The sequence below is a fragment of the Melozone crissalis genome, unplaced genomic scaffold (genome assembly GCF_028551555.1).
Source record: "Melozone crissalis strain CALT ecotype California unplaced genomic scaffold, PUWL_Pcris_2 ptg000016l_1, whole genome shotgun sequence".
Lineage (NCBI taxonomy): Eukaryota > Metazoa > Chordata > Aves > Passeriformes > Passerellidae > Melozone > Melozone crissalis.
In genome coordinates, this window is record NW_026535794.1 from 24,145,454 (window position 1) to 24,172,766 (window position 27,313).

Here is a 27,313-nt window from a genome sequence, read left to right on the forward strand (position 1 = left end):
CTTTCGCTACGGACCGCGGATCCTCCTCCCCGCCGCACGGAGCGAGCCAATGGGGGCTGCGCGGCGCGGGGGGCGATGGGAAGATGGCGGCCGGCAGCAGCGGCCGCCCGGGCGCTCCGTGCCGGCACCACGCGCAGCTGGGAGCCTGCGAGTCGCGCGCCAAGTACCGCGAGGGGTGGCGGCCGCGCGCCGTGAAGGTGCTGAGGGGAGAGGGGGGGGGCGGTGTCGGGCGGAGCCGCTGCGGGTGAGGGGCTGGGGGCGGCCGGGCCCGCGCTGGGGTCTTCGGGAGGGAGAGAGAGAGAGACAGACAGACAGACAGACAGACAGACAGAGGGGCCCTGGGCCTCGCCTGCTGCGCCGCAGGAGCTTCTCGGTACTGCAGCGGAACTGCGAGACTGGGGTGTCTCTGTGTGCGCTCAGTGTGCAGCGAGCTGTAGCGGCACCTTTAAGGGCTGGCGTGAGAAAGGAAGCCCTTAGTTTGGAAAAGGCCTTTAAGATCATGAAGTCCAACCCGCATCTGTTTCCAACCTCTTGTCAGGGAGTTGCAGAGAGCGATAAGGGCTCCCTGAACCACCTGTTTTCCAAGCAGAGCCCTCGCAGCTCGCTGAGCTGCTCCTCATCAGACCTGTGACCCTCCACCAGCTCCGCTGCCCTTCTCTGGACGTGCTCCGGCACCTCAGTGTCTTGGAGAGAGGCCCTGAGCTGCACCCAGCATTTGAGGTGTGGTCTCACCGGGGCCGGAACAAGGGTTACTGCGTGCCCACACACATAAGGCACATCTCTTTCACTACCACCACCTTCCCGTAAAATGTCAAACCCTCCATACTTCATGAAGTCTCAAAGTCTTCATAAAGTTCTTTTATTCTTCCAAGTGTACACGGTGGGGCAGAGGACAGAGAGCCTTGTGCATCCACAGAGCTCTGGCCAGCACAGCATCTACCCATCACTGGGCACTGGAGGATACATGCAGGAGAAACAGTGTGGATGTCCCAAGTGTGGAAAAAACCTTATTTGAATCTTTTCATCCCGGACAAGAAAGAGGTAGAAGGACAAACCTTCCAAAAAAAAAAAAACAACAAAGAACTGCACAGTGAAAGAATCAGGTTCCTTCAATCCCTTGTTCCCAAAAGAATGTAGCTGGGAGTGTGCTGCTGCCACAAGAAAACTTATGTGACCTGCCTGTGAAGACTTTTTTATAGTGGAAGTTTGAGAGTTGATTTCCCAAGCAGTTTCTGCTTTGTCCAGAATATGTTTTTTTAAGAAGTATGTGTAACTTATGCAGTCTAAATGTTTGTGGCTTGGGTTGTTATTTTTTTTAACAAACTCAGAATAAATTTCCTTTGATCTCAGGGATGAGCTGCCTGGCTGCCTAATGTACATAGTGAGCCATTAGAGTCTGTTATGTGACAGTCACTACACAAAGCAGAAGAGAATGGTTGGTTTGGTTTTGAATCTGCTGGAAGAAGACCTTGTTTCTCTCAGCATCCAGATTTTATCTGTGTCATAAAAATGTATGCTGTTGGATCACCATGGCAAGGAGACAGCTCTGCACACACAGGATTTGCCCCAGGGAATTGTGGTAATTGTTTTTTAACTCCCTGTGTGGAAAAAAGCAGTTTTCCTCACCTGCACAACTTCTTTGCCAGTGAAGAAGACCAATTTTTCAGGGTTTTTTTCTGTATTTTGGCAGTACCTCCTATGAACTGGTTACTAGTACATCTTGCATGGAAGTTGGCCAGAGACATAAGAGATTTTACTCAGCAATTGGCAGTAGTACTCTTACCTTGTGCAAGGTAAAAAGCCAAGTCTCATCTGTGTTTTACTATGCATGAGAGGCACGAGTTCAGCTCTTGCTCAGTGAGGAAGAGGTCCCAAATAACCATGCATTTTACTGCCCTGCAAAACAGAGTACACAGGGGTTTTCAGCATCCTGAGAGGATTTGCAGAAAAACTGAAAACATGGAGAAAATGCGTGCCTTTTGTCATAAAGCAAGAAAGGGAATGTTTTTGATTAGTCTTTGTTTTTATTTTTTTCAGGTTTACACTATCAACTTGGAATCTCGCTATATACTGGTACAAGGAGTTCCTGCATTAGGTGTTATGAAGGAATTAGTGGAACAATTTGCATTATATGGTGCCATTGAGGAATATCATGCTCTAGATGAATATCCAGCAGAGCAGTTTACTGAAGTGTACCTTATAAAATTCAAAAAACTGCAATGTGCAAGGTATTGGATAGGGCAATATCTGCCTCTTGCTGTCTTAATCTTTCACACCTTCTGTGCTTGGCAATGTGTTAAGTTTCTAGAGAGTTGGAGTAAAATCCTCAGTTTTGTTGACAGACTTTAATTCCCTTCAGGGTGGCCAAGAAAAAAATGGATGAACGAAGTTTCTTTGGTAGTTTGCTGCACGTGTGCTATGCTCCAGAATTTGAAACAGTCCAAGAAACCAGAGAGAAGTTGCAGGATAGAAGAAAGTATATAGCAAAAGCAACAAATCAAAGAGGTTTGTGGTTAAATTTCCTATAGAATCCTGACTAAATTTCCTCTAAAATTTTAATGTTCTTCAGAACTGGGTGGGGTTTTGGCTAAAGTGCCTGTTAAAGAAAACACTTTTTACCTACCTCTTTTAAAGCTGCTATAGTGTGTTGATAGTGGCCAGATGCCAGTCACCCACCAAAGCTGCTCACTCATTGCCCTCCACAAACTGGACAGAGGAGAGAAAATTTAACAAATGGTTCATGGGTTGACATAAGAACCAGGAGAGAGATTGCTCATCAAATACCATCAAGGCAAAACAGGCTCTACTTGGAGACATATAAAGTGAATTTATTACTAACAAAATCAGAGCAGGATAATGAGAAGTAAAATAAGCCCTTATAAACACCTTCCTCCCTTCTCAGCTCTACCCCCTACCCCAGCAGTGCAAGGGGACAGTGAATGGGAGTTGTGGTCAGTTCATGACCCATGGCTTCTGCTGCTGCTCAAGGAGAGGAGTCGTTCCCCTGCTGCACCGTGGGGTGGCACAGGAGACAGTTCTCTGTGAACCTCTCCAACGTGAGCTCATCTCATGAGCAGCAGCTTCCTGTGACTGCTGCAGTGTGGGTCCATCCCATGGGGAACAGCTCCCTGTGACTGCTGCAGTGTGAGCCCATCCCATGGGGAACAGCCCTCCCAGGCTGCTGCAGTGTGAGTCCATCCCACGGGAACAGCTCCCTGTGACTGCTGCAGTGTGAGTCCATCCCACGGGAACAGCCCCCTGTGACTGCTGCAGTGTGAGTCCATCCCACGGGAACAGCCCCCTGTGACTGCTGCAGTGTGAGCCCATCCCATGGGAACAGCCCTCCCAGGCTGCTGCAGTGTGGGTCACTCCTCCACGGGGTGCAGCCCTTCAAGGACAGGCTGCTCCAGCCTGGGAGCAGGGCCCCTCTCCAGGATCACAGCCTCCTCCCAGGCATCCCCGTGCCCCTCCTGGGGCTCCTGCAGGGGCTGTGGTGGATCCCTGCATCCCACGGCCTCCATGGGCTGCAGGGGCACGGCTGCTGCCCCCGGCCTGCCCCACGGCCTGAGGGGAATCTCGGCCCCGGCGCCTGGAGCAGCTCCTGCCCCTCCTGCGCTGCCCTCGGGCTCTGCAGGGCCGCTCCTCTCACGTTCTCGCTCTGCTCTTCTCTGGCCGTAGTCACAACTGGGCACCCACTGCTTGTTTATTTTCCTCCTTAAATCTGTTACCACAGAGGTGTTACCGCCATTTCCAATCGGCCTGGCCTTGCCCAGCAGCACATCCATCTTTGGAGCCACCAGGGATTGGCTCTGCTGGACATGTTGGAAGCTTCTGGCAGCTTCTCAAAAAACCCGACCCTGTAGCCCCCCCACTACAGAAAACCAGGCCATGCAAACCCAATACAGATGCATTTTAAGTATGTTTACAGGGAGACATCTCTCAGTATGTAGAGAACTATATCCTTTTCAAATTATTTTTTTTGGCTTTGATTAAGACTAAAATAATGAAATTATTAAGCTTTGATAATTAAGTATTTCCTTCACTTTTTGTTTTCTTTCAAAATGTTACCAGAAATTTAAAGCACTGGCAGGAAATTTGGGATTTCACCCTTGTTCCAGCCTCCTCAGGCATGCCAAAGGGACAGTTTTGGAAGGAATATGACTATACCAAGACCTTAAAAAAAATTCTCCAGCCCACATCTTTGCACTGGGGAAATGTTAAGAATGGACTGTGTTTAGAAAGGCTCCTGCACCACAGAGTTCCCAGTCAGCTCTGAAGGCTGGGCAAGCTGAGGAATAAGCAAATTGCTGAGCACGAGCTTCTCCTTTCTTGTGCTCACATACTTGGCTATCATTATTCATTGTCTGAGGATTTCTAAAGGGAGTAAACCCACTGATTTTTAACATCAAAACACCTGGGTTTTTTAAATGCTATAAACCAGCAAAGGCACTAGACTGGAAAACTGGTTTGAAAGTTGAATTTGTTATATTTGAAACTTAAAAATAATCACAGAAAGGTAGTTGGGAATTAAATATCACTGGTATTTTTTCTGCATTTATATCAAAAGTTTTGTTCTTGGGTGTTAGAACTAATAATTACATGAAATAGTGAAGGTGCTTCTTTTTTGTTGTTTTAAAGATTGCTTTATGTTAAAGAAAGTAGAAGGCCCTAAGAAGACAGCCTCAAATAACTCTGAGCATGACTGCCCATGGAGTACATCAGGATCAAGTATAGCCAGTAACTGGGATCCGTCCTGCTTTACAAGTTCTCCTGGGGTACCCCACAACACAGCATATCCAGCTGGGAATCAGAATCAGAGCCTGTTAACACCTCCACACTATGCTAACAATTGTGCTGAAATTTCTGGGTACTTTGGTGAAAGCACATCTTTAACTCCAAGTGTCCATCCAGGAGTGTGCACTCCACCAGCTTCCTCAGTGCAGCACAGAAAGGTTCCAGCTTGCAATGGAATTGACAGGTTTATGCCTCGTACAACTCACCTGCAAGAACGTAAGAGGAAGAGAGAAGAAGGTAACAAGTTTTCCCTCATTGGAACAAGTGAGGACAATACTGAAGTTGTTATTGGTCCACAACTACCAGAAATACCTAAAGTGGATATGGATGATAAGTCTTTGAATACTTCAGCTACATTAATTCGAAATAAACTGAAAGAGGTATGGGTTCTTAAAGTTCTGATAGATCAAACATAGGTGCTTGTTATACATAAAAATAGTGACTATCTGATAGCTTTATTCAGCATTTACTCATTATCGGTTTATCTGCCACTTAAAGCTAGTGCTCTTACTATTTAACTTCTCCACAATCTAGAATATTGCAGGCAATTCCACTCCAGACCTCTTACACTACACTTGAGAAAGTGTAAATGTCAGTGCATGTTCTTATGTGATTTTTCGTAAACCACTTTTTTTTTCCCCATGTGAAAGCATGATAATTTTGCAGGTAGTCCTCCTCACTCCAGTGTGCTACTTGTATCTGGTTTCTGAAAGGAAAAGAATGGAAGTCAGAGTTCAATGTAATGTTGCTCCAACATTTCTTATGCCATTAAAAGCTGTACAGAATCATTAATTCCATGCTGAGAAGCATGTGCTAAGCTGTGTACCCTTTTATGGAGAATATTAATCAATTAGCAGGTCAGACATTCCTGATACAACATTTCATTAAGATACGAAAATGCTCCCTTGACTGACTAGATTGATTTGAAAGTGTGTGTCTAATAAGTAAGCACCCTTTATATTAAATACCTTCCTAAAATACATGTCAAAATGCATGTTTCTGCTTTTCCTTTGCTTCCTGAAATACCTGAGTTTATAAAGCACATTAAACCTTGCGTAAAAACACCTGGTAGGAAGAAGGGAGATGGCATATATAATACTGTATCACTGACTATCTGAAATCAGTTTGTGTAGTTCAATACAAAAATGGTAGTGCTGAATCTCCTGAGTTTCACATCTCTTGTGTTTAATGCTGCCTTTGGTGTTACTTTCTTCCTCTAGTCAGCAGGAAAATTCAATACAAGTGTGATGATAGTAATAAATGGCTCCCAGTACTCAAATCTTGGAGATGTGGCCTTACTCTAAAATGAGCATTAAAAAAGTAATGGTTACAGGTTACTAAATTTTTTTCTCCTCCAATTTAGGTAGCAGATTCTGTTTCAACATCTATGAAAAAGCCAGAGAGCAGCTCGCCCAAACCAGTTGTAAAGCAGAGAAGACGAATATAGATACTGCTGGCAGCATCTTCCAACAGTCCTTTTGTAAAGAATATAGTTTAAAATATGTATTTTTTTATTTAAAAAATAAAACTTTCTTTATACTGTGTTTCCCAGTGATTCCTTGTTTAAAATGGTGTCAGTTTTGTTACTTGGAATGAAGAAACCAATGTACTGTATTATTGTTGCAGTGTTGTCCTGTGTACCTCATATTGTAACATATTTTATAATATGAACAGAATATATCAATATAACAGAAGAACTCTATTTAGCCAGAGTAACAGAAGTAAATTCATTTATTCAACAGCTTTAACAGCAAAGGAATACTGAAGCTTAGGAGCAACTTGAAATATGACTGTTTTTACTGTATGATGAAGAGTGGCGAAGACCAAGACCCTTTTTAACAGTATTCAGCAGTGGAGTTACAACTTGGAGTTACTTTTTAGGAACCTCCCGGAAAATTTTCTGTTCAAATGACATAGTGCTCTGTTAAAAAAAAACAAAACCCAAAAAACAAAACCAGCAAGTTAATTTTCAGTTAACTAAAGGATTTCTATTTAGTCAGAAAAGGTACTGAACTGAAAGGTATGAACTGAAATGTGTATGCAGTGAAGACCCTCTCTTGCTTTTGAGCTTAGAAAACGTAAATCCATAGCATTAATGGTGTCATCCCTGACAGCCCAGCCAGAATTCAAAGTTGTAGCTGAAGGAGAAATTAAAATTTTAACTGCTCAGCAATAGGGGTATATCACCAAGGAATGATCTGGCATGGAGAGCAAGAAGGCCCAGCTGCAGAATGAGATAAACTGGATGAAAACAGGAATGCTAGAGACTGGGATGCCTGTACAGGACTGAAATTTCCCTTAGTGATGAGATTAATATCTGCAGCATTCTGTTGCAACAACCTGGAGTGGGAGTGCTCAGGGGCCACCTTTGGACAGCAGAACTGGCACTGAGAGGATGAACCCAATATTGGCCTAAGATATCCTGACATTCACAGGATTGGTGCAAGTGTCTGTAAGGAATTGGCTTGTGCAGTTTTTTTTTGAACCCAAGTTTAATGTACCTTTAAGTCAGGCAAACATGGTCCAAAGGCTTCTAAGAGAAGGTTTTCATCTCTGACTGCTTTTTCAAAGTCCGTAAAAGAAAGCTTGCCATCACGATCATGGTCCTGCAAAAGGAAGGGAACACTTCAGCAGAGGATTATTACTTGTAGTTTTGTTTAACAGATGTTTAAAGAACTTGGATTCTATTTTTAGTCAGATTTGCAAATTGGGGGTCGTCAGTTTATGCTCAGAAAAGATTAGAGTGACTTGCCTCCACCTAAGGCAAAGAGGGTGGGATTGAAAAATTGAAAAGATGGGCTTAAATAAAAGGAATTGGGATATAACCCCTGGTTTCAAGTGAAAACTTTTGACCGCCATGATGGGAGGGGAGAGTATATATCTTGATTTGATTAAAATATTGACAGACAATCCCTGGCTGCTCTGATATTCTAGATTAAGCACTGTAAGACAAGCTTCACTTTAATAACCTTGAGTTTAGTAATCTAATAGTATACATACAAATAAATTGGATAAAGACATTTCATGATCAGTTGATAAAACACAAATGTACTTAAAAATGAAGTTACTGCAGATGCCTGTACTGATAGAATAAATGCAGCTTACACTTTTGAGTTTTCCACTTCTGTCTGGGCTTTTGCTTTGACTGTGCATGCACAGATGTATATGCACATACACACATGCTAGTTTATACATAAACTTTATAGTACATTCATGTACTAAATTAATGATTTCATATGAGAATACTGGGCTGGGACTTATTAGACCTGGATTATATTTCTGGCTTTCCTCGGGAGACTTGCAGAATCCCACTGTAAGTAAGACACCTTATTTTGTTACCTCATGGAAAGGTTTTAAGTATCAATTAGTGAATGTTTGAAAGACTCTCAAGTATCACAATAAGTAAGTACTTGCCATTTTCTTCAGTGCTATGTCTACCAAGTCCTTAACTACTTCATCAGGCTCTTCATCTCCTGGTTGTATGAGAAGGCTGTGTTTCAGCATTTCAAACATTTCCTTTTTTGAAATGTATCCATCACCATTCAGGTCATAAATGGCAAAACAGTCTTGAAATACAAATAAATTTCAAGTTGGTTACAAACTACAAACATAGCATTCAAGCTGTTACCTACAGACAAAAATTGTGAACTGTACATTATCAACTGAGCCAAATTTATCGTATATATGCTGAAACATTCCTGGCAAGCACTTGTGACAGACAGCACTGCATCACTATGCACTAGTATCGTCTATGGTGCTTACAGCAGGAATGCCTGTTTTACTGTTTGTGGTTTACTAACACACTGAATTACAACCTGGGCACACATCCTAATGCTGTGACACCCCTGACCCCTTTCCAGATGAATTTATATAATGCAGTAGGATTGCTAATGCTGCAACCTAGGAACTATGGAAACAACATGCTGTCATTCTCCTTTTTCTTTGTTTTTTTTTTCACCCCACATGCCCTATTTTTTCCCCTGCTGCTTAAAATTCTAGAGTTCTTGCTATTTTTTCTCCTCCATCTTTCTCTGTCATTACTGTGGAGGCTCTCATTACCATCTTACAGTTTTTCCATCTGTGCTTCCAACCTGAAGAATTGCTGGAGCTAATGCAACTGCTACTGTGTCCCCACTGTGCCAGTAAATCAATGTTGGCACTGGTCTTGCTTGGCTCAAGACTATTAGTTAGCCAAAACCACACTAGAGATTCATCTGCTTCTTTCTAATTTTGTGTGTGAATACAAAAACATGTATTTTGTTGAAAATGTATGCTGTAGAATAAACTTCGGTTTAAATGCAAGATTTTGTAAGCAAGAAAAAAAGGTGGTGGCTGTGGTAACAGCAGTTTACACAGAAAAAAACTCTCAGAGAAGCCATTTCAGAACTCAGTTTCATTGCATTAAACGATACAGAAGAAAAATTTTCCATTACCAAATACTTTGTAAGAGTAGCTACTAACTTATAACAAAAGCAATGTGTTATTTGTTATGAATTTAATCATTACTACTAAATATTTGCATACAGATCAATCTTACATTTCATCTTCTCTTCCAGTGTCCCCCGAAGTAACGGTGCTAAGCCTTCCACCCATTCCTCCACAGTGATGCGCCCAGTCTTGTCTTTATCAAAAATGATGAACACTAGAAGTGTATCAGACACATTTCAAATGTATATGATAGGGAAACACAAAAAAGCAATGTTCTCTTAAATTCAGTGAAATTATAAATTATCTTAAGATGTTTGTCTGCTTTCACCAAGGTAAGATTACCATTCTTGACTCTAAGATGTAACAATGAAAGGGATTCTGTCCCTCAGTTTACTGATTCTCCACTCCAGAATCCTGCCTGCTAAGATTTTGTCCAATCTGTAACCTTCCTGACTTAAACAAATACAGGAAGTATGCATCCATGCAGATGTAAAGCAAATAAATTTAAAATAAGGGATAATTCTGCATAGAGATTAAGATTTAAATTACTAGTTTTGTCTAGGAAAATCTTGGACAAAGTAATCCTAGAAACAATATATATTAAATCTACAAAGAAAAATAACCTCTTTTCTGTCGTGTAACAAAATATTTTTCTTTTCCATTCTCTAAGCAACTTTCAATCTCACAGCTTCACTATTCATACAGCCTGTAATATCGTAATTCAAAACCAAGGATTTCAAAGCATCCACTAGCATCTGTAATAATTTGTATTTTAGAATATTAATTAGTAGCTTGGCTGAAGGAACATCTCTCCATGCAGAGCCAAGCATTTTTGAATTAGAAGACAATAGGTTTGCTTTTGCAAACTGAAATCAGCTCCTTTTCATGTAAGCATTAAAGTAATTTTTAAGAATGTGTAAAGTAATGTGAAGTATCTTCCAAGACACACTTACCATGCTGCATAAAATTGCAAGAAGTTTTTATTTTATGGCATGTAAGCAGCTCTCCTGCTAGAGACATAGATAAAGTTGAACCAAGGGCTGGCTGTTGGCAGCTCAAGACTGAAAGAAGGGCAGACTCATGCCGGCTCTGCATACTCCTCTAGACACCTCTGCATCAGAGATCATTCCTTCAACTTTCACAGTGACTCCAAACATGTCCCTTGTTACCAATCTGTGAAATCACTGTATCTTCAAGGGGTTATTTGGCTCATTACTCTCACCTCCTTGTACTATCTGCCCAGGCCCTTCAATGCTGTTCACAGAGCCTCCATTCCCAGTTACCCGCTGTTATCAGAATGCTTTCCCGGGACTTCCAGGCCTGAGCTAGAGCTGTCGCCCAGCAGCGACCGCAGCTCCCACTGGGACCACCGGAGAAAAGAGGAAAGTGACACTGCCCTCCTCCGTCACACTACAGAGGCTGCGACACAAACAGCTACAGGGCAGCACAACACCCTCTGGCTGCTCTGCCTCGAACTAGAGCGTGAGCTCTCCAAAACTAAGGGGAAACTGTAACGCATAAAGAAAGAAAAGATGCCATTTTCCCAACAGCTCCTTTGCTGTCCTGGGACGAGACGGCGCTGTTTGGTACGGACGCACTCGTCGGGTCAGCAGCGCCATCCCAACCCCCGCCCGGCGCTCAGCGCTGCGTGCCCGCCTCACCTCGGTCCAGCACCGTGTCATCCGTCATGCCAAAGTAGTTGTACAGCGTGTCTCGGAACACAGTGCGGTCGAAGCCGGCCCCAGCAAACTGGCGACTGGCCTTGGCCACTAGCGTGTCGTAGAGCTTGATCAGACATTCCACTTCGCTTTTGGTAACTGCCCGGTCCAAACACAAGCAAACACAGGTTGTAAGTTAAGCTGGTAAAACACGAGGCAGGCACAGAACACGCCAGGGCCGTGACACCAACAGCACCCCCCGGTCCCAACCGCTGTTCCTAAGGGGGCGCCGGGAAAGCGCCTCCCATGGGAGGCGAACGGGGCCATGCAGGATGAGCACGGGAACACCGGGGGGCGACGGGCGGCTCCTGCAGCCCGGGGAGACTCACAGTGCTTGGCGGATCGGGTCAGCGAGTCCACCAGGAGCTTTCTCCCCTTCGGGCTCATGGCGGCCCGGAGCCGCTCCCGCCGCCGCTGCCCTGGCAACGCGGGGGGGCGGCCGCGGCCTGGCGGTGCCGCTGGGCCGCACGGGCGGGTCGGGCATAAACACACACACGGGCACAACAGAGATCGAGTGCTAACACGCAGTCAAAAAAACTGCAGTCGTAAAAAATAAAAGAATTGCATTTCAAATGTCTAAAAATATTTGTGGGGAAAACCAGCTAAAAGTTATAACTTACAATAGTGCTTGTTCATCTGCTGTCAGAAGGCGAAAATACATTAAACCACTCTAACTGCGACATTGCTCATTTTCTACTTTGTCCCTCTGCTGAAACTTGGAACGTGGGTGTAGGTGCCACCCCAAACCCCCATCACTGTCTCACGACCTCGGCGTGGGCACATGGGAAAAGCTGAAAGGCTGAGAACAGCCTCCACCTTTCCTTCAGGAAAAAGGACATGCAAGAGCCGACTCAACGTATTTGTTAATGTATTGCAAACTGAAGCAGTTCCCTTTCAGTACTAAAGCAGCTTTGTTGGGAACTGACAAAGCCCATAAGCCCCTTAAGTGGCTATACCTTCTTCCCGAGTATGACAGCAGCACTACAAGCCTGCAGATGGGCAGAACAGATAGTTACACTCACACTATTAAATTACACACAATTACATACCAGCTTAGGTATTTGGAAGACTGGGTCTCATTTCCATTTTTATTTCTTTCTGTGGCAGGTGGTTGTGTAAAAGTCAAAAAAGGCATTACACAGGACAGAGCATTTATGCTATGGTTCATTACAGGTTCTTTTACCAAAACTGCAACACCACAATTTAAAACAACCCCAACAAAACTAAACACAAGCCCCAAATCAAACCCCTCTGTTCACTGCATATCACCTTTATTTTAACCTCACTGACAAGAGTGTTTAGAATTGGTAACATCAAGCCCAAGAGTATAAAATAGTTGATGAAAATATTACTATTGTTTAGATGCACATTGCTGCAACTCAATGGCTGTATTTTCCCAAGAACTTGAAGACAATTTCTCTGTACAATGGCAATATGAAATCACCTTTCTTCCTCAGATTTTAGTTATGGTTTGCAGATTAATAATCAATGTCTTGAAAGTCCTGAAATTCTTGGCAACACAACATTTGAAACATTGTATGCAATAGAGGTAAGTTCTAAGTTAGCACCTGTGCAATGGAAAAAAGGGGTAAATCAAAAATACAATCTATATCTGACTACCTGGGATGGATCGGCATTTGTTAAAGGCTAACAGAAGGCCCAGCAATCAGTATTTCAATGGAGGATGTAGTGAGAATTTCACGTAAACTAAAATCAAATGGTTGCTCATGTTTTCTTATGGGCACATTTAATTTAAAAAAGCTTTTTTTCAGTTATCTAAAGCAACTAAACTAAAGTAAAACAACTTTATGAGTTAGGTCAACATTCTGTAGCCCTCAAGTACAAAAATATAAATACAAACTGTTTAAACAGTATCTTTAATGAGATTCTGGCAGTAGTTTTTTTATCTAACAAGACACGTCACATAACAGATCTGCCACTGAACTTGCTCAGAGTAAATCAGCTTCAATATGAAGCTGTTAAGGTATCAAAACCTTGCTTTTTACATGCTAAATAACTTCAGCAAGTGTGCACTTAAACACAGCAATGAACTTAACTATAACTAAATACATACATGAAAATCTGCATGTGAAATGTAATTCATAGAACTGGTTACAACAAATGATTAGCTGCATTTTGTTAATTTAAAAATGGTACAAATCATGCAAAACAATTCTAAAGATAATGCAAAGAAAGCTACCAGTGTTTGCAAGAAGTTTTCAATTAAACCAAAATTACATTAAATGAAATATGCGTATTTACTAGCAAAGGTCTATCGCTATTTTGAAAAAGCAGAGGTAAAATTTTCAGGTTTTGACTGTCAGTTATCTGCAAAATGTCATTGCTCTTGCTTAATGCAGAAGCACATGCTTGGAAGCTCAAAACTGCTCATTCAGAAAAGTCTGCTGGCAATAGCTCTAGCTTCCCAGGAATGCAGAGATGCATGGATTAAAAGTAGCAAAGATTTGCAAGAATCAAAGGCAAAGGCACCCTATTCAGGTAGCCAAGATGGCAGCATTCCCTTTCTCATAAGCATGGAGACGGTAATGGGGCAGATAATACACATTTCTACAAAGGCAGCCTTTTAAATGTTATCATTAATTTTCCATTAGCAGACACCAGCTTGTAATTTATGCATAATATTAACCTGCAGGATGAACTTGGGATTTAATTTGTCCTGATTTACAAATAAAGACTTTGACTAATGCTTTAAAAGACTATTTTTACTATCTAAAAAGTTTAACTCTTATTTTCCAATATTTTACACCTCAGGTGGCCTACCTTCTCATATTGTCTCAAACATCTAACACTGCTTACTGGAATCTTATCAAAGTTGTACCTCGTGTATTAAGCAGCAGGCAATAACAATGGTCTTTCCCAGCACAGCTGCATCTGGCCGGCTACTGAGAGATTAGGAATATTTCTAAAACACAGGAAAACTCATGCAGTTTGGTAAAGTTTGCTGTCATTTCACAGTTTAAGTTTCCTTTAGTCATTGCACTTCTGTTGATAGTCTCCGGTTGTTTTAAAATATTATTCTGAATCTGAATTTGAACCAGCAGTCTTCTTTTTCTTCTTTTTACCATGTTTCTTGTGCTTCTTTCTCTTTTTTGTTTTATCCTAAAAAAAAAAAAACAACCACAAACCAAAGTTATTGTATAATATAACTGCCATCTATTACATTCTGCTAATGCAAAATGAGAACCCAGAAAGGATATCTTTTGAAAGACATTTCAAAAGAGATTTCTACAGAAGCCTATTCAGAAATCACAAAAAGAAATACTTTACCTGGCAGTTTGCACTATTATGAGCAGTCTTCAATTTAAATTTATCTCCACCATGGTATGGCTATTTTACACCTCTGATCACTGTCACTATTACATTTAATATTTTAAATTATTTTCAGAGCATTATAGATTACTGAGAAAGTAATAAGGAAGTGTTGACCAGTAGTGACAGATTTGGGAATAACTAGGATCTTTACAGATTTTAAAGTAAGTGCTTAAGTTCACTGTGTAAAATTAAATAGCTCAACTGCACTTGGCTAGACTATCACTTGTACCTGGTTTAAAATAAAACAATTATGATCTCAGCTGTAAATGTACATACACTCAAATTAACCCTACTGGATTCAGTCCTAAAGGTAGTACACTGATCACTGTAATATGGAAACTCAAAGATGCAATCTTGTCTTTTTGAAAGCAGAATTTCAACTGAAATTCTCAAATGTGGCATTGCATAAACGAAACAATCCGTATTAAAGCTTTGTTCTATACATATTCCTTACACATAAAAATCTTTTATGAAAAGACCAAAAGCAATCACTAGAAATGTTATGGCAAACAGTTCATATGAGTCTGAAAAAACAAGCAAGTTCCACGGAAAAATGTGTACTGAGTATCACTGATACTCCTATGCCTGTATTTTTAGGTGACTAATGTAGACCTTCCCTTTGTCCTATCTCATGTGGACAACTGAGATGCCTGATAAGGAACACTGCTGCTGACAGGGGAGACAGATACAAAGACATCTCAAGTGGGCATTTAGGATCCCAAACCCACTATACTCCTAACTGAGGAACCTCAGGTACACGTGCTAAATCTGGATTCCGTATAAATCACTGCTGAACCTTCCTCTCGCTTTCACCAATGGATACAAAGAAAAAATACTGAGAAAAGTAGCCAATTGCTGGCAGCATTTTTTCTGGTTGGGAGAAGAGTTATAATGATATAGATGCTGCAGCAAGTTTGTCCTAAGGCCCTTTCCATGGTGGCAGAGAAGGCTTAGCAAGGAATTACACACAATGCTAATGAAGGAACAGCCATGATGTCTGTCTGTGTGGCAAATTGCTCCCCTGTTTGATACCACACAGCTATTAGTAGTTCTAAGCCGCTGATACAGAATAAAATATGTTCTACAGTGTTAAAGTTGTATAAATCTAAAATCACATATAGGTAAAAGAGTGGCAAATTCTTCTTTAATTCAACAACAGAGAAAGTGACTTCGGCAAGTAAATAGAGAAACTTTTAATTTAGATGTAACAGAAGACTATTTGTATTTGTGAAAAATATGAAACTGGAAATTGACCAAGTACAGAGTATTTATATCCTAAAACTACAGAATGAGTAAGAGGGATACTTGCTGTTTTCTCTTTTTCGTCATTGCTTTTCTTCTTTTTCGCTTGCACCTAAAGAAAATGAAACCAAATGTAGTATCCATAAAAAGTTGATTCTCAAGAAAATTAATTCAAAATTACTTGCAGGTGATAGAAGCTAGACTAAACAATCCTTAGAAGTTTATTTTAAAAGGAAAAATACAAACAACTTTGAGTGCACTGCACTCTTCAATTCACTTGTACAGTGCAGAACACTTTCAACAATGTATTAAATCTAAGCTAGTTCATTGATTTGCTCATGAATCACTAAGCTACAAACACTGTAACATCTGAAACTGAGGATTCACACTGACCTCCTCTGTCTGGTCCGATTCAGATACAGATTCTGACGATAAAGGAGCATCACCACGATCTGCTTTCTTCCTTTTCCTGTGGTGATTTTTACCGTCCTACACAAAATAATACATTTGTGAGTCAAGTCAGACTTTTCACATTTTATAAAACTTATGCTTAAAATATAAGATTGAAATATCACCTCTAAGTTGTGAAATATTTTAAAATATTATTGACATTAAACTAATTCCATCACCATCCTCAAATTACCATACCAAACTGTTAAAATCGACTTTTAGTGAAAATAATAATTTTCTGGATATTCCTTTTCCTTGTTACCTAGATCCAGCAACTGTCTAAAAGCAAGAAGAATAATAACAATCTCTTATTTTAAATAATAACACATGGAGGAGTAAGCATTGGAAAACAAAACATTTCACCACTTTTAAGTAACTAGTAACTGAAGATGTCTCAATATATAATAAAAACACTTTAGCTTCAGACTCTTGCTTTGTTCATGAAAGAAAAATTTACCTCTGTATTTGTGTTGAACCAGAACAAGCTGTCCCTGCTAGCTGTACTTTCAACACATCATATTTCACTCCAGTGCATTTAAAAGATAAGTTTTTCAAAATCCTGATGCTATGTGAGATTGTTCTGATGAGCTACTTATCTGTTCCCTGCACTTCTCCTTTGCTCTGGACAAGGCAATGTGTTCCTGAGACTGAAGGTACTTTCTCTCACTCAGTTTCTAAGACCAGAAACTTCTGAAAAAATCTCATGATCAAGTACAGGATGCAGCCCATCTGACACATGGGGCATCTGCAGGTAGGGGAAGAAAGACCTCTAGTCCCCAAGTGCCCTTTCATTTCAGAGGATGTGTGAAAGTAGGGCTACAGTAAGGGACCATGGTAGATACTTGGTCTTCAAACAGAAGCCATTCAAAAGGATGAGATGGGAAATGAACACTGTAAAATAGAAGCAGGAGCAAGGGGGGAAATCAGTACATTTGCCTTAGGCAATGGAGATTTTGTACATCCACATCAATACTATTGACCACAGCAGGAGAGGCCAGCGTGGTAAGAAAGAAAGGTAACTGGAGAGAAAGACTAGAGTGGACTCTGAAAGCATTTTTGGTTTATCCACAGTGTACAAATAACTAAAACTGATGTCAATAGATTGTTTATATTAAAGCTAATGGATGAGTGTACAAAATGGTGTGGTGGTGGGTAGGAAAGAGGATTTTCATGCTTAGAAAAATGACAGAATAAGGTAATTTTTCTTAAGTTAATATATTTTTCTTCTCTTTGAAGCTGTCATGAGTATACTATCTATAATTATTACTACATTTAGATAAAGAGGTTCTCTGCTTATATTTCTAAATTTACAATAGCAAGTCAATAACCTACCAGATGTGCCACTGAAAATATAATCACACACATTTTTGGCTCAATGTGACAGCTAAAGATAAGCCCCAAAACACTAAGGATGCAGCTGATCTGCTATAGCAGATTAGATACAGTTCTACTTTACCTTTGTAACAAGAACAGATCCAGTGGTTTTCATACAATAATTACTAAACCAGGAACTGAATCCAACTAAACCTCTACTTCAAATTGGGTGCACTGAATACCTTCTGACTGTGTGGGTTTGGACAGAAAATTTCCACAGATGTAAAGTGAGGCATTCAATATTAAAAAAAGAAATATCTATTATGTATGCAACATGCAGTTCTGATTGAAAGATTTGAAGAATAAAAATACCTTCTCTTTTTCACAGTCTTCCTTTGACCTCTTCTTTTTTGTGCTATCCTAAATAGAAAGGACAACAAATCACAACAAAATCATTTCATGAAAAAAGAAGAAATCTCCAAACAGTCTGACCAATAGTCTTTTTATGTCTGTTGAAGGTAATTCAAGATTCTTGCTACCTTGCAGTTGACTGAAGAATAATAGAAAAAGCGTAATTTTGATGCAGCTGCTAATCTCCTGATCCAGTAGCATGAGAAGGTCTGTATGGAATGAGGTAACAGCATCCTTGCAGGACACTTAGAGAAGCCTCTGGGAACCAGCTGTCACTGCTGTACCCATGTATAACATGTAACAGTTGGGAATCTTTTTTCATTTTCCATGTCCATCTCTGTTGATCAGACCAGGTTAAGCCGGTGTTTTCCCAGAATTTTTTGCAGTAAGGACATCTCTGGGTCTCTTTACATAGCAGAAGTTTTTAACCTCCCATTAGCACAAATTCATTCAGGTGTCCGCAAACAGTCATTTGTTACAATTTATATCCCACCAAATTAAGTATTCCAGTGAAAGCCTGCGATAAAGTCTACACAAAGAATCTTAAAAACTCACTGTGTTAATATTTAAGCAAGAAGTACAGTAACTATGCACTGTAATACAGAAAAATGCTAACATAACAGAACAAGCTGCCTTGTATATTTTCACCTTTTTGTTCATTCAGTAAGCCCATGTATCTACATTGCTATACTTCAGAAAAGGAAAAAGAAAACTTCAATTCAATATGCATTTGGGAAAGGCTCAGCTGTCCAACAGGAAAGTACTTAGATATTTAGAAAGGCAATGTTCTGGCCACTGCTATCCAGCAATACCTGCATTTTCAGATATGGTATTCAATTACATTCCATATTCAGAAGACATTTTAAGTATTAATTAATTATAAAAACTAATTATTTGAGCAGCAAAAAAGCTGCTTATGTCTGGATTCAGAAAAATGACTACAAATCGCTGGAATAAAGCCCATTCATTTTCTAAAGATCCAATTACTTCCACTAGGCATGTGGCCAGTGGAGGCAAATTCCACACGGCATGTGGGAGATACAAGGGCAGCTCAAGCCCTGTGAGAACACATGGCTCTAAACGTGGAAGATGAAAATCCATATCAATATGCTAAAGTCAGAAATCTTTATGGTTTTATAACACCAACCAAGAAAACTTTCCAAGAGCAGCACATCTGCATATTTACCTTGCTGTCTGACTCAGATTCTGAAGTTGTGCTTGCTGAAGATTTCCGTGAGGAGCGATACTTCTTCTTCCTTCTTTTCTTCCCTTGCTTTTTATCCTATCCATAAATATTGTAAAAAAAGAAGGAAAAACACAAACTTGAATTTATTCTCACTAGAATTAAAGGTTTACATTAAATGTAAAGAAAAGGAAACATCAAATTCCTACACGTTACAATGTTCTCATGAGGAATAAAAATTGATTCTTTTCATGGAGGACCTTCATGACTCTTCTGCATTGAATAAATGTAAACTAGTGAAAAATCCAGATTTTCTAGATTCTGTTTATTATTGAGATGTATGTGCAGAATCTGATTATCTGTAACGAAGATTTTTGCTAGAAAGTAAAAATGGTATTTTTGCATTTTATTGATTAGATAGGGGATTCTATTAGAAAAGCAATTCAGTGTTAAAATGGATCCAGTTTACAAGCCAGGATGCAAAAATCTGTAGTGTTCATACAGAAACTATTAACCAGATACATATGTCTAAAATTAATTCCTTTATTATATATACCAATTTCATAAAAACTAAATGGTTTTATCCAAATCAGCCCCTCAAAATATTCTAAAACATATTATCAAAATCTCTGTTAAATAAACCTCATGAACAACACATGATAGATTCCAGTAGGTTAGCTCTTACCTCATCTTCTGAATCAGATGAACTGCTGGAAGAATCAGAGCTTGATGAAGAAGAGGAAGATGAAGACAACTTGACCAAATACAACAAAAAGTGAAGCTTGTGAGATGCAGCATTTTGTCTGGCAAATACTCAAAAGCCTATCCAAACACTCCCTTTAAAATGTCTTCATTTTCAAAGCATAACCAATACAATTTTACTTCTGGGAAGCTGGTCTTACATAGATTTTTCTTAAATAAACTTCTAAACCATTTCTAATGTTTTCCTTTTAATAATATCTATTTAATGCCCTTTTTCTCCCTTTAATTTTCCTTGTACCAAATATATGCAAACCCTTTTTAATAAAATTTAATTTATTATCTAAAATAAAAAATACAGCTATACTTTCTCTTTCCAGGAAAACTTAAATGACATACAGGAACAACCCCAAAGCAAAAAAGCACAGAAAACTGAAAATTTTGCTCACCCTATTAGACTTCTTCTTTTCCTTTTTCTTTTTCTTAAAAATAGAACAAAACAAATGTTACTTTAGCATAATTTTATTTTTGCATGTATTTAGGTTTATGAACTTTGATGCTGGCTTTTAAAATGCATTCATGAAATTCTGTAAATTTCAATTGGCAGCATTGGTGATAAATCCAGTCCCAAACACAGAATGTATACAACTGAAAACAACTTACCTCTTTTTTTTTGGAGGAGCTTTCATTTCCACCCAGTAATTTCTCCCTGTGTTTTTCCAGTTCTTTCCTCCAATTCTGAAAACAAACCCAAACAGAAACAGTAATGGGAGGGTCATTCCTGAGCAGTATTTTTTAAGCTCTCCTCTACCTGACATTATAATTTTAATAAAACCCATTTTTTAACCAAAAAAAAAAAAAACCCACAAACCAAAACAATATATAATGTAAATTAAAGCTGTAATACACTTGATTTTACAGAAGATTATTATTTAGCAAAATACAGTGCTAATGTTAACACAATGTTCAAGTTATTTGGCTTTAGGAGATTGCCATTTATCTTGAAGGTCATCAATTACGGAATTTTTGCTTTTGTATCACAGTCTTCTTGTAAGAGCACTTTAGAAAATCAGGGTACCCTACCAGAAAAACTGTGATTTTCTATTAGTTCTAAAAATCACCTGAAACAAAACTTCATGACAACTTCTCCTGGCCCTTCTTTAACATATGGGTGTCTCTGGTGTGTATTCTGGGCCTTGTTGGTGTCAGCAATAATTTCATCAAATTACTATACACATCTTCATAGAAACACTCTTATTTGTTAGGCCAAGCACACCAAATGAATGAAGAAAAATCTCTCACTCCTCCTTTTCAGTTCCCCACCTGGTCTCTAGGTTTACCTAAAATGTCTCCTCTTAAAGAGCTCTGAAATATCCAATTGCCCCCATGAAATTCAAAGGCTGCTAGGTTCAATCTCACTGTCAGACACATCATGTGCTCCCTTTATTACTCTGATCCTCACAATGCAGCTGTATGGGTACTGTATTGGCAAACAACAATGATCCACATGTTGTGCTGAGGGGACAGAAATATCAGGAGTCAAGTAACTTGTGCAACGCAGGATGATACAGAGACCCCCACATCAGCACACTGTGAATTAGCTGAACAGAGCTGCTGAGGGACTGGCAGATGAGCCAGGAAGCAGTGCTGTGTGTAATGTGGTGTAATGTGCTTCCATGGACCAAGGCAGCATCTGTGGGTTGTGTACTTTGATATACCAGGTACCCAGAGCTCTCTGAGGGGGCTCTCACAACAGCCTGTGCTTCATTATTTTAAAGACTGTGCTAGTGTTATGTTCTAAACAGAAATGTCTGACAGCTGTCAGACAACTCCCCCAAACAGGGGAGACAGCAGCTCATTCAGAGACTTGTGATCTTTTCAGGCATTCAGAGATTTGTTCTTAGGAGCTTCAGGAATAACTCATGGCCATTTCATGATTCTGTGCATCCCATACTCAAGGTCTGGTAGCTTCTCTGCATGCCAGTTTCACTCATTTCACATTAAGCAAAGATAAAATCAGGAAAGGAATATTATGGAGTACTAAACCGAACTCACCAAGCTAGAACTCAGAGTGCAAAACAACTGATCCTCCCAGAACAGCACCCCATGGCCCTCCACATCCTGGTACAACTTCTCAGGCAAAGAGATACAGCAAGAGTACTATGGGTACTATGCCCTTCCAGTAACAGAGGAGGAGCGTAATCTACTTCAGCCAGAAACTTACACACCATGATGAAGAAGATTACTGAAGCTTATCTCAAGATACCAGGACCCAAGAAGGAACAGAAACAAAATAAATTCATTGTATACTAATTTCTCCCTTGTATACAACAGGAGTTACATGTGAAACTTTCTATACTGTGATCTTCAGTAAGCAAAAAACACAAACATTAGAACAGCTGCATTTATATCAGGAAACCAGCACATGTTGTAATCAGCTTAGGATGAGAGAAAAACAAGTGCTTCATAGTCCTATCTGACTGAAAGCCATTCTTTGTGCCTTCTCCCATAATAATATTACATGTATATTCCTTGCCAAAGACATCTGTTTCCAGTAATGTGCTTTTTTTCACTGTACTTGGATTCTGTGACCTTAAGCAAGTGAATATTGGCACAACAGACTTTGGATTATCATACCTGAAAATGCACTGTTTAATTTATTGATATAAGCACATGCATTTGTATAAATATATTTACATTTGGGACAAGGTCAGGTTTTATTCACCAGCAATCTAAAAAATGTTTTATATAGTTTTTTCTCTGAACTGAATGTAGCTCTTCACTGGTTAAGTTGTAAACTCAATTTCCAACATAAATGAAACAAAACAGTTACTCATTAGAAGCTCAAGAGAAGTGAAATATTATGGCTACTTGATATTGTAAATAATAACAGAAGTAGCATGTTAGATAAAAAGAATCATGTATTAAAAGCTAATAACATTACCAACCTCATTCATCTTTTCTTCAAACTCAGCCAAAGCCCTGGATCCTTTCTTTTTCTTTTCTAGTTGCTCTTTCACTTCTTCCCTGTATGAAAAAGATGATAGATCACAATTTTGAATTTAAAATTAAATTTTTAATTTAACAATTAAAAATACCTTTTAAAATGTCTAACTTTTCTGTAGTTTTTTTTTTTTTGAAGTTTAGCCTTGGTTGAACTTCCAAGAGAAGAATGAAAGCATCTTAGATGTTACACATATGGTAACCTAACCCTAATAACTTAAGTACGGTTGTTAAATCCCTCCAAAAGATCTAAAGCTAACTTTGCAATTAGGTAAATTGTTCTCTAATGTCTCATGAGGGCAGGCAAAGGGATTGAACATAAAGTAAGTTGATAATATCTCAAAGTGATGGTTTTGTTGGGTAGGGTAAACTGGATTCTAAGAATATACCAGCAAAATGGTTCTTTTAGAGATTAATTTGTTTACAAATTAAATATATCTACAAGGTTTAGGTATTACAATTTGAGCAAGAGGTAAAATGACATTTTCCTCTTCTGAGAAACTGTTGCAAAAATATAGACAAATGAGAAATATACATTTCAAAATTATATTCTATTATTTTTAAAAGAGGAGGTTGAATACATGTTTAGAAAAGAACAGCTTGGCCAGCACAAGAAATCTTTTACAATCTATTACTGGATATTCTGGGAAAGAGGTAGGCACCAGTGACATTTCAGTAAGAAGGAACAAATCTTTTACTGAAGAGGTCAAAAGGTAGACAGGCAGTGCCACTTACCATGTTGGTCTTGGCCTGTTCAAGTAGTCTTGTATTGTTGGTCCTGAATTTGGGGCAGGACCTCGTGCCCTGGCCATAGCTATGGGATTCATATAAGCCTTGAATATGAAACAACAAAAAGAAATACCAAATTCATCAGTTACACTAGGATACCAATATACCTTGTTCTTCACATAAACTTTCTATCACTCCTTGAAAAAAAATTCTGACTTGTTTCTAAGAATATAAAAGATTTAGCTAAACTAAGTTTATTCAGTCTGGCAGAAAGACTTAGGCAAGTGCTTTCAGTTGGAGTCATACTGTGGTAGAAAGAACTGATCCCCAAAAAGACCATGTTCCTTCCAACAATTCCCTTCCTTAAGCAATGCTTTTGTAAACAAGAATAGTATCGTGTTTTCTGAAATACTCTTCCTAAGGGATATAGAAAATGTAATTAAATTTCAGCTCTCTCTCTCTGAGACAACTGATCTTATGCCTTTAAAGTTCTGTTCAAAATTGCTGACAGGAGACACTAAATTCTGCATGAAATTTCTTTCACCAAAACAAGCAAGCAGTGGTACTTTGATACAATTATACATGTATCAAAATTCTGTGAGGTATGGTTATTTAAAAGGAGGAAAGAAGTCAAAAAACCCAAACATACATAATCCAAATGTTATGAGGTATTCCATCTTTCAAACCTATGAATCCTCTCTGTGTTACAAAAGATTAAATTAAAATTTAGAATTCATAGTCCACCTCACCAGTTAATGGAAAAACTTCAATTTTTTTTTTATGTTAGCAATATTGTTTTCATGTGAAAAGGAGGTACATGCACCCCCTTATCTCATTTATTTTTACCACTATGTCATCCCAACACTCTACTTCTGCAGAACATAACACACACTGTTCTTACTGTTCAGTCTGGAGACAAGGAAAAAGATCAAATAGCAAAAAAAAAGACTTGCTTTGGTTGCCCAATCTGAGACAATTTTTAGAGTACATTTTGTAGATCCAAAGCAAAGATTTGGCCATCTGTGTAGCTCTCACATGTCCAACACTGCTTTTTATCAGGCATTCAGAAACCACCATGCATCCCAAGTGAGCATTTGTGAAAGCTGTCAGAAGCAGCAGCGGCTGCCTCCCCTCCTGCTGCTCCCACGGCAGCAGCAGTGACCGCAGCAATGCTGAGTTTCTGGGCTGGACTGCAAGCAGGCTGCCGGCCTTCAGCTCTTGGGGACGTGTTTGGTCCTGGAAGAGGCACTCCAGGCTCTGCCTGGGATGAGGCATCTGGCTGCAAGGAAGCACTGCCCACACAAGTTTAGCTCAGATCCACCAGCTGGACCACTCTGAAGCAATCCAAGGAGTCAGAATTTCAAGTAGAACATTTTGAGACTCAACTTGACTGTGCAACTCTAAGGGGACATTTACTGCCATTTCTTGGGGCTTTGCTTTGTTGCTTTAATTCACACAAAAAGGCTAACTCACATGGCAAATAAACAAGGAGGTGTGCCAATTGAAACAAGCAGCAGATGGAAGTATGCACTCAAGTAGTTACAACACTTAGAAAATCATTCACATGACAAATCTAAAAATGAATAATTGAGTTCAGCTTTGAGTGGAAAAGGAGCTCCTTTAGGAATGCAGGACAGCACTATCTGAACACTGTTTTCACTAAAGAAAATGAAAGTTTAAATGCATTAAATCCACTTGAAACTTGGTTTACTCCAGTGAGCACACTGACTTTTGGTTACCATTCAAAAATTTGTATCTGAGAGTTCTTCTTTAGCAATTATTTTCAAAAGAATGAGGTCTCTTGCTGCTCCTTAATAAAAATAAGCTACTTTCCTACCTGAGCTAACAAGTCATGAATACCTCACCACTTCCCAACAAAACTCTTTACCTCCACAAGAGGCTATAGCTGTCAAATGCTGATTTTCTACTTGCTCAAACTGCCCCTGGATAACTGGCTAGGAAGCATCCTCCTTTCATTGGCTTTCTTTAACTTTACCATAGCACTTAATGACTGTGTACTGCTCTATAGTCCAGGATTAGGAAATTTATGTCTTAAGACATGTTCTTACAGTTTGAACCAGGTTTGTTTACGAAGAATTACTTCAACAATAAACATTCTTGAAAAGTATTTACACTACTTTGCCAAACTGCATGTCAGTAGTCAGAAGGAGCATGGAAATGCACCCTCAATAAAGAAAGGGATTGTCTGTACATCCATTTTCATCTTTTGGTAGTTTGCTCAAGCAGGTATTAACCAAGGTATTTGCTGCATAGCTTCCTTGCTCATGGGAAAGGTAAGTCACCTTCTGTCAGGCAAGGTTCTCTGGGCAAGCAGTGCTATTGCTGCCTTGCAAGTACCCTGCAGATGTGCAAAAATCATGTTTATTTTCCATCTCCAGAAAGTCAAAAATGATGGTGTATTTAAGAAGGGACATGGCAGAGAATAACAGTAGAAATCTTTATGATCATACATGAGGAGCAAAGGGTCCTATATTATAACTTGTCTGTAGTATGTATTACGCCATGACAGCATAATAAACCTTATATAGGAACATAAAGATTTGCTGACATTGGTATATCCCAGCTGTCCCATTAAAGGAAAATTAAGAGTAAATAAATACACACCTGAAAACCTTACAGGACACTTCAACCATAGATCCACTCTTGAAAGCAAATACACTGTCAGCTCTTTCTTAGTTGACTCAATTTTTTTGATAGGTCAACAAAGCCATAAAAGGGACTTTGCCATGTATCTATACAATATCTGAGTCCTTCATGTCTATTACTATACTATTCCACCAAGGTTTGCAAAGATGTGAATGGATCTGAGTACGAACTCATAGCATATACAAGAAAGAAACAAAGAAAAGGGAAAAAAATTAAAGTATTATGATTTGTGTTTAGTTTTAAAATTCAGCAGCAAACTTACAATGTGTAAGTGGTTACGATAGGGGAAAGGCTAACTGGTACAAAAACGTTTAAAGAAAAATAGAAGGATGAATGTGTTTCGGTTATGTATGAACTGAGGCTCTGCAGTCAGGTGCGTAGAAGCACATTTTTTGCCTGCTGAGCGCTGGCTCCCGAGGCAGCAGAGGGCTGCGTAAAGCTCAATTTCAGATCTCTCAGGTACAGCTCAACGCCAAGTTTAAGGAAATGCGACTTAGCTAGGATCAGAGCTACTTCAGTGACTGCTGCAACTCCCATTGGGAACATTTTATTTTTGTACGGACCAGGCCAGCATCCTAATCACCTTCCCTCGACAGATCACAAAGCGGGCGTCAGTCACGATGCCGCAGGATTTGACAAGGCAATCAGAGCTTCTGCCAGGGAGCCTCGAGCACGTGCCGAGGGAGGGACAACCCACCCACAGGGGGCTCCGGCAGGTCCCGGGGCGCCCCGGGCCGGGCGGGGCGAGGCGCAGGGCACGGCCCGCCTTTGTCGCCCCAAGCGCGGCCGGTCCCTGCTCCCGGCGCCGCGTACCCAGCCGGCCCCCGGCAGCCTCCGGGCTGCCCCGCCGGCACCGGGCCGCTCCTGTTCCCCGCGGCGGCCCCTCCTGCCCCTCCCGACGGTCGGAGCGCGGCGGCGGCCGGGCGGGCCCGCCCGGGCCGAGGCAGCGCCCGGCTCCCCACGGCCTCCACGCCGGGGCCCGCCCGGAGGTACCGCGGCTGCGGCGGAGCCCGGCCGGGCTGCCGCGTTACTCACCACACGGTTATCCCGCTTCCCCATGGCGCCGCCGTGACCCCGCGCCGCCGCCCGCCGCCGCCTCGGCCCAGCCCAGGGCCCTTCTCCGCGCCCGGGAAGCCGCGGCCCCTCTCGGCCGCGGAGCTGCGGGAGCGGCGGGAGCGGCGATGGCGGCGGCCACACAGCGCCGCCTGCCGGGGCCGCGCGCCTCCGCGCCGGGCCGGCCCCTCGCTGCCAGCGCCCGCCCCGCTCCGCCCTGCGCTGCCCCGGCGGGGCTGGCGGGCCGCGGCCGTAGCGCGGGGAGCCGGCGGGAGGAAGGGGAGGGGAG

General features: G+C 40.7%; 3 protein-coding genes across 8 annotated transcripts; 1 reads left to right on the top strand and 2 right to left on the bottom strand.

The window, feature by feature from the left end:
• The first annotated feature begins 78 nt into the window (after positions 1-78).
• On the top strand, positions 79-6,401 carry RBM48 (RNA binding motif protein 48). Of its 5 annotated transcripts, none has more exons than XM_054274100.1 (6): positions 146-197; positions 1,691-1,793; positions 2,038-2,228; positions 2,360-2,505; positions 4,639-5,174; positions 6,158-6,369. In XM_054274100.1, exons 2-6 carry the CDS (start codon positions 1,725-1,727, stop codon positions 6,239-6,241), a joined length of 1,026 nt encoding a protein of 341 aa, XP_054130075.1. In that variant the 5' UTR covers positions 146-197; positions 1,691-1,724; the 3' UTR covers positions 6,242-6,369. The 5 variants fall into 5 exon arrangements, with proteins under 5 accessions (XP_054130073.1, XP_054130075.1, XP_054130071.1 ...); XM_054274097.1 differs by lacking the exon at positions 146-197 and adding an exon at positions 1,088-1,579 and having other exon boundaries at positions 6,158-6,373; XM_054274098.1 differs by lacking the exon at positions 1,691-1,793 and having other exon boundaries at positions 79-197; positions 6,158-6,368.
• A 53-nt stretch (positions 6,402-6,454) lies between these two features.
• CLXN (calaxin) lies at positions 6,455-11,341 on the bottom strand. The gene is made up of 6 exons (XM_054274101.1): positions 11,270-11,341; positions 10,884-11,039; positions 9,332-9,436; positions 8,209-8,360; positions 7,296-7,400; positions 6,455-6,715 (listed from the first exon to the last, which is right to left on the bottom strand). The coding sequence occupies exons 1-6, from the start codon at positions 11,325-11,327 to the stop codon at positions 6,665-6,667; spliced, it is 627 nt and encodes a 208-aa protein (XP_054130076.1). The 5' UTR covers positions 11,328-11,341; the 3' UTR covers positions 6,455-6,664.
• Positions 11,342-13,890: 2,549 nt separating this feature from the next.
• On the bottom strand, positions 13,891-27,099 carry FAM133B (family with sequence similarity 133 member B). 2 transcript variants are annotated; one of them, XM_054274044.1, is made up of 11 exons: positions 27,007-27,099; positions 23,311-23,408; positions 22,521-22,599; positions 20,236-20,310; positions 20,022-20,054; positions 19,559-19,627; positions 18,877-18,972; positions 17,652-17,699; positions 15,909-16,004; positions 15,583-15,627; positions 13,891-14,060 (listed from the first exon to the last, which is right to left on the bottom strand). In XM_054274044.1, the coding sequence occupies exons 1-11, from the start codon at positions 27,028-27,030 to the stop codon at positions 13,974-13,976; spliced, it is 750 nt and encodes a 249-aa protein (XP_054130019.1). In that variant the 5' UTR covers positions 27,031-27,099; the 3' UTR covers positions 13,891-13,973. The 2 variants fall into 2 exon arrangements, with proteins under 2 accessions (XP_054130019.1, XP_054130020.1); XM_054274045.1 differs by having other exon boundaries at positions 14,041-14,060; positions 15,579-15,627.
• Positions 27,100-27,313: the final 214 nt, after the last annotated feature.